The sequence below is a fragment of the Neofelis nebulosa genome, chromosome 9 (assembly GCF_028018385.1).
Source record: "Neofelis nebulosa isolate mNeoNeb1 chromosome 9, mNeoNeb1.pri, whole genome shotgun sequence".
Taxonomy (NCBI): domain Eukaryota; kingdom Metazoa; phylum Chordata; class Mammalia; order Carnivora; family Felidae; genus Neofelis; species Neofelis nebulosa.
In genome coordinates this window covers 66,589,976-66,596,738 of record NC_080790.1, presented here as the reverse complement: position 1 = coordinate 66,596,738, position 6,763 = coordinate 66,589,976, and the positions used below count along the sequence as shown (strand labels likewise).

The 6,763-nt window shown below is 37.2% G+C and overlaps 1 protein-coding gene across 3 annotated transcripts in view; it reads left to right on the top strand.

Annotated features, from left to right (window-relative positions):
- The first annotated feature begins 56 nt into the window (after nucleotides 1-56).
- Nucleotides 57-6,763, top strand: part of CFAP36 (cilia and flagella associated protein 36) — a 29,636-nt gene continuing 22,929 nt past the window's right edge. The window contains exons 1-3 of one of the 3 annotated variants that reach the window (XM_058684057.1): nucleotides 57-309; nucleotides 3,381-3,445; nucleotides 4,173-4,274. In XM_058684057.1, coding sequence (XP_058540040.1) covers nucleotides 195-309; nucleotides 3,381-3,445; nucleotides 4,173-4,274 — 282 coding nt within the window. In that variant the 5' untranslated portion in view covers nucleotides 57-194. The remainder of the gene's footprint in view (nucleotides 310-3,380; nucleotides 3,446-4,172; nucleotides 4,275-6,763) is intronic. The other 2 variants (XM_058684058.1, XM_058684059.1) reach the window with 2 other exon arrangements.

The window sequence follows — 6,763 nt, the reverse complement described above, 5'->3', positions numbered from 1 at the left end:
GCAGTCCGGGGCGGCTGCGCGTGTTGCCATAGCGACCATTTTACGTTAACTGGTTTGTGGGTTTCGTCCAGGTAGCGGAGCGATTGCGGGAACAACTCTTTCTTCTCCCATTCTGTCTCGGCCCGCTGCGGCCCTAGGGCCTTAGCAGGCTCCGGCGGTCTGGCCTAGGGTTCCACGGCGTCCCACGAAGCGGGATGGCTGCGGAAGAAGAGGATGAGGTGGAATGGGTGGTGGAGAGCATCGCTGGGTTCCTGCGAGGCCCGGACTGGTCCATCCCCATCTTGGACTTTGTGGAGCAGAAATGTGAAGGTAAAACCCAGATACCGAACCGACAGCCCTTTCTTGTGTCTCTCTCCCCAGCATCGGCCGGAAGGTGGTCACCACGAACCACCTCTCATCTCTTAGGTTTTTACCTTTGTCGGCGAGGTTTAGAGCTGGTTTGTAGGAGGTATTGCTGGCACTGCGCCAGTCTTCCTTCACGGAACTGAAGACGGGGACTCCCCCTTCCCTGAGCCCGAGCACATCCGAAAATCATCAGACTTTAATCCTGTGTTGTTGGGTCTTACACCCGATACTGCACGTTTCTTCTTTGGGCAGGTAGACTGTTTGGGTGGGCTTCAACAACTTCCCCAGTGACTTGGGAGGAGAGATGTCAGTTTGCCTATGTTCCTTATTATTTAAGCAGTTGATCGCAAAGGGAGGGCATGCTATTACTCCAGCAGGCCCAGAGCTGGCGACCCAGTGGCCTTTATTGCCTTTACTGAACACTCAGACTCTCTGCTGTACAAAAATTTGGGGTGGGGGCGGGGAGAGTATTTTCTAACAAATGAACTATATACATGTGGCATAATATTCCCTGTAAGGGAAAAGGACCTCCAGGTCCTTATCATTCACGCTTTGAGTTCTGCATTCAGTTTTCGGAGACAAATTGGAGCTCATTTACGGAGAAGGAACTAGAAACCATGTCATATGAACGAATGCCTAACTGTTATGGTGGTTGTTTAGCTAGGCAGGACTTTTAAGGTAGTAATATCCATCAATCATTTGAACGTCTGCCTTATGTTGGATGAATTAGACTTGTTTTGTAAGGTTCAGTGGGATAGAGCTAAGGTCAGTGGGTACTAGCTACAAATTTCTATGAAGTGCTCCCTAACAGAATGTATCCCAGTTAAGTTAGCCTACCTCAGGAGGTAATGAGTTTCCCAGGAGCTAGCAGTGTTTAAGTGGATTTGACAGCAACTTCATGGAGATGTTATAGAGGGGAATTCAACTATGATTAGTTATCCTGAGTGACCTTTTAAAAGTCCTTTCAACCCTGAGATTCCATGATTCTGGTAAAGATAAAATTTAGTTTGACCATTGGATCTTTTCATTACTATAATAGAAATTACACCATAATCAAAATTCAGATAATATTTGTCTTGTTTTTATGGGTCATTTCTAAAGAAGTTCAAAATTATTTTTATTTGTGATCTTTTTAAGAATTTAAAATTCTGAGACCGATGAAGCATGTGGAATTATGACCTCTCCTTTAGGAAAATAAAGAATTATTTCACCTTTTGATTCTATTTATGCCTCTGAGACTAAATGCTGAAATGAAAAAAAAAAATTAAAGCATCATTCTTTTTATCCCCAAACATCAAAAGTGGTGCATCTCGGTAATAATACATCTGATTGTGTAATTTTACAAGGAAGCAGTAATCCTCAGCCTTATACACATGTAAGGTAGTAATTTGGTTTACAATTAACTGGAAACAGTTTAAGTAGCTATTATATTGTGTGTATGCCCTGTGTTACATAGAGCAGATGGCAGTAGAAGTGGAAGTAACATCCCAGCGTCAGTTGAAATAACAGTGTTAATACTTGAGTGACTTTCAGTGTGCTGTTCTTCACCTTGATAATTTAATTTTTATTTATTTATTTTTTGAGAGAGAGAAGGACAGAACATGAGTGGGGGAGGGGCAGAGAAAGAGGGAGACACTGAATCCAAAGCAGGCTCCAGGCTCTGAGCTGTCAGCACAGAGCCCGACATGGGCTCAAACTCACAGAGGGTGAGACCATGACCTGAGCCGATGTCCGACGCTTAACCGACTGAGCCACCCAGGTGCCCCACTACCTCAGATAATTTAAAGATTAGTTTTGTACTGCCTGTGATATCAGCATTTATTTCAATTTATTGAGGTTATTTATTTAGTGTCTGTGGGCTAGAAGCTGGGGATAGAAAGATGAATGAAACAAAAGCCTTGTGCTTGAGAAGTTTATGATTTAGTGGGGAAGACAGGAAGGTCAATGGAAATTTAAATCTAAAGTGGCAGGTGTCATAATAAAGGAAGGCATGTAGTGCAGTTTTTAAGGGTTCAGAGGCAGGGATCTAACCAGCCTAGGATTTGGGATTGGGTGGCAGGTCTGGGAGAATGGGCCATTTGCAATGTCTTTAAGAACAGTTGGGAGAAGAGGACTGGGTAAAGGCCAAGAGATCTAGGAACACTTGGGCAAATATACAGGAGTTTGAAGCACCACTTGTTGTTGTTATGTTTGGTGGTATTCCAAGTAATTGTATATGTTGAGAGTGGAAAGTTTGGGTTTTGGAGTGGTGGGAGGTGAGACTTGCGATCTAATCTTGGACGTTTTGTCTGGCCTTCTAAGGATTTTGCATTTATTATCTAGGCAAAGAACAGTCATTGAAGACCTTCAGATAGAAAATTAAAGGAGTTAGTTTTGCATTTTAGATCACTTAGGGGGAATTAAAAAAGTTTCTTGTTGACAATTCATGAATTTGTCCTGTCCTCTAATTAGATTGTAGCTTCTTGGAATATATATCTTTCTAATACACATTGTTTCACATATATGATCATTGAGCAAACATTTGTTTTGGTTTTATTTATTTTAATTTCATTACTGATTTATATGTAGCAAAAGTGGCCTAGCTAGTCACTTTCAGTAAAATTTGCATTTGCAAAGTTTGAGTATGATAACATAATCTGGAGCCTGTTGTAAAAGGAATTAATATTTTAAAACTATTAACAATAATATTCCATTAAAAGTTTATAAAGAAACTGCTGCCTTTTATTATTGAAAGTAGAAAATTAGCATTTGTCTTAACCATGAAGTAGGTCTTAAGTTGGAAAAAACTTGTTTCCAATTATCACTGTTATATGTTATATATATACAACATATATTACTACTAATATACATATATGTGTGTGTAAACACACACACACACACACACAGTTTCTTTTTAAATTCAAGAATTCAAAGCCTAAAAGCTAAGTTATAAGAACGAGAGTTCAATGTAAGATGTAAGGAGTGGAGTTTTATATTTGCATTAATCAAATGATTTGTTCTTTTTTACACTATACAATATTTTCTTTTAAATTTAGTTTTTGATGATGAAGAAGAAAGCAAATTGACCTATACAGAGATTCATCAGGAATACAAAGAACTAGTGAGTATTTTTTCCACTAATTTTAAAAGGTAATTAGAATAATGTTAATTTTAGCTTTTCTAAATTAAACACATGGATTTTTCCATCTTAAAATTCTTTAATTAAAAAAAAAACCCACCTTGAGGCACCTGGCTCGCTCAGTCATACAGCATGAGTTAATCTTGGGGTCATGAGTTCGAGCCCAACGTTAGGCATAGAGCCTACCTAAACATTTTTGTTTTTTAAAACATACAATCTATCCTAATAGTACTACCAGTTCCATCAGGCTGCAAGGCTTCTCTGAGTATTTCATCCTTTTGACTTCTTATCTCTTCTACTGTAGAATCTAAAGAATGGATTTAGGGTAGCTATTTTAAGAGATCTTGCCTCTAATCTTTAAATTTTATTCTTATTCTTCTGATTAATCCAGAGAAGTGTTAATTATTAATTTGACATGATTGTCTTGTGATTTTAAAAACTGGCTCTGAGTAGCAGAAGAGTTGTACCACATTGAACATCATAACCTTGACTTCCATTATTTCAAGCAGAGGAAATAAAATTTCATTTGATTCTCTGCAAAAATTTTAACTTTTTGTTTGTTTTTTTTTGGTGAAAGACATTGTCATTGCCATATAATAAAATTTGCTATAAATTAATAATTGCAAGCAAGAATTTAATACTTAACATGAAAACTATCTTTTGGAATTTTTCTATGTAAATTATAAAAGTTAAACTTTCCCTTTTTTAGGTTGAAAAGCTGTTGGAAAGTTACCTCAAAGAGATGGGAATTAATGAAGATCAATTTCAAGAAGCATGCACTTCTCCTCTTGCAAAGACACGTACATCACAGGTTTTGCTTTTGTGTTATTCTACTGACATAGAATTTTAACAAAAATGTCCAGGGTTTTGCTTGCATTTGGCTATGTTTGATTGTCAAAATATACTATTTTGGACACTGTAAGAGTGAAAAGCTAATTCATCATATATGGGTTCTTTTTTATAATTACCTCAAGAAATGATCAGTTGAGGTATTAATGAGTTAATGCAGCTAAAAAGGAACTTTCTGAATGCAGAACTATAATAGATCACAGGGTTTGTCCAAACTACTGTTTTATTTATATAGATCTTGCATAGGTTTTCAGTTGCTCCTTTTTTTATTTCAGCAGTTTCATAGTAAACGCTTCCTTGGAATTCCTTCCCTTGGAACTACTTTTATTGTCTCATTAGTTCTGCAGTACTGGTTTGAACTCAGTATTATGTGTTTTTATAATTAATATATACTGAGGGCTCATGCTAGCTGCTGTTTTAGGCACTTGACATATATTCTAGCATTTAATCTTCCTGATGCCTCTTAAGAATTTGGCACTATTGGGGCGCCTGGGTGGCTCAGTCGGTTAAGCGGCCGACTTCGGCTCAGGTCATGATCTCGCGGTCCGTGGGTTCAAGCCCCGCGTCGGGCTCTGTGCTGACAGCTCAGAGCCTGGAGCCTGTTTCAGATTCTGTGTCTCCCTCTCTCTGACCCTCCCCTGTTCATGCTCTGTCTCTCCCTGTCTCAAAAATAAATAAAACATTAAAAAAAAAAAAAAAAAAAGAATTTGGCACTATTGAGTGCCTGGGTTAGTTGGTTAAGTGTCCGACTCTTGATTTCAACTCAGGTCATGATCTCCTGGTTTGTGGGTTCAAGCCCCACATCAGGTTCTGCATTGACATTTCAGTGCCTGCTTGGGATTCTTTCTCTCCCTGTCTCTCTGGCCCTCCCCTGCTCTTTCTCAAAAATAAATAAATAAACTTAAAAAAATTTTTTAAATTAAAAAAAAATTGGCACTATTTTATTTCCACGTAGAAATGAAAGAACTCATGCACATATATATTAAGCAGTGCAAAGTCCACTACTAAGTAAGTAGTGCTAGGATGCCTGTCCAGGCACTCCCAACTGTGAGCTGTTGCTCAGAGGTTCAAGATGGGGATATGTTGCTACTGACCAAATAGCCTTCTTCACAAGTTGTTTTAGCTTCCCATTTTCCACCAAATAAACTATAATTCCTTAGCCAGATGATAGTGAGGATTGTCTATGATGTGACCCTAAATTATATGTTCATTCTTCTGCTATAGTTCTCTAATATATTATGTACTATAGTCATTACAGGCCACTTGTTCTTGTAAACATCCATGTGTCTGGCTTTGTTCATGCCATTCTGTAACCCTGGAAAGTTTGGCCCCCACCTTCCCACTGCATTATCTTTCCCTTATCCAGAGAATCCCTTTTACATAAGGGCCTTGCTGAAATGTTACTTTTTGTAGCAGTGTTCCTGATCCCTCTTATGCTAGGGTAGACTAGCACTCATTCTACCTCACTGGACACTTGTACATTTTTGGTAGAATTACAGTTTCTTAAAAGTCTGTTTGCCTTTCTAGATTGTAAGTCCTTTGAGCTGTTTTGAGTATCTTTGCATTCCCAGTGTCTAGCACAGAGATGAGAACTTAGTTCCTAGCAGGAGGTTCTTAATAAATGTTTGTTAACTTAAATTATCTTCTTATCAGGGCCTAGAAGAGGTTGCTTTGACTACTGTTTAATCCAGCACTTCCTACTATAGTTCTCTTTTGCACAAGTTTTGCTTATTTAATGATCATCTCTAATTCTAGAGATAGAACGTCTTTAATATAACATGACATTTTGAAAAATATATTTAACTATTATTGGTATGCTGCACTAATGTAAATAAACATTTGGTTTTAGTTAATAATGGTGTAAAGCAAAAGTTGTTCACCAATAGATTTTATTCTATATGTACCATAAGTTTAGTTTAAAGTATAATAATAGGCAATATTTTCTTTTCCTTTTTAGTTGAACAGGAATAATTTGAAAATTATTAACTAGTATTTAGGTTTCTTTTAAGACATTGATATTTGTTTTTATTTTCCTTGTTTTTCAGGAATATTTTCTATTTTGGTTAATATTTGTCAACCTCTTAATTAAGCCATTGTAAATTAGCCTGAATTACTTTGTGAATAAAGATATTCATGCTAATGGTAGACTCATCCATCTTTTGTTTTCACTATTAGGATAACTTTAAATTATTTGTGAATGAAGATGTTCAGAATTTTAAGATACTGTTTTTAGTTCAAGAGTAATGCATCTTTCTCTTTTGTTCTGTCATATAAGACCTTTTGATTTATTTGGAGTTGATTAGTAATACAGTCTTGTTATGTAGTAGGAGACAAGCCTTTTGATACAGACAGACCTAGATTTGAGTCCTAGATGTTTCATTTGCTAGCTACAAGACCATGGAGACTGTTGTACTGTTTTCCTTTCTTATCCATTCTGATTCTCAGTTTCCA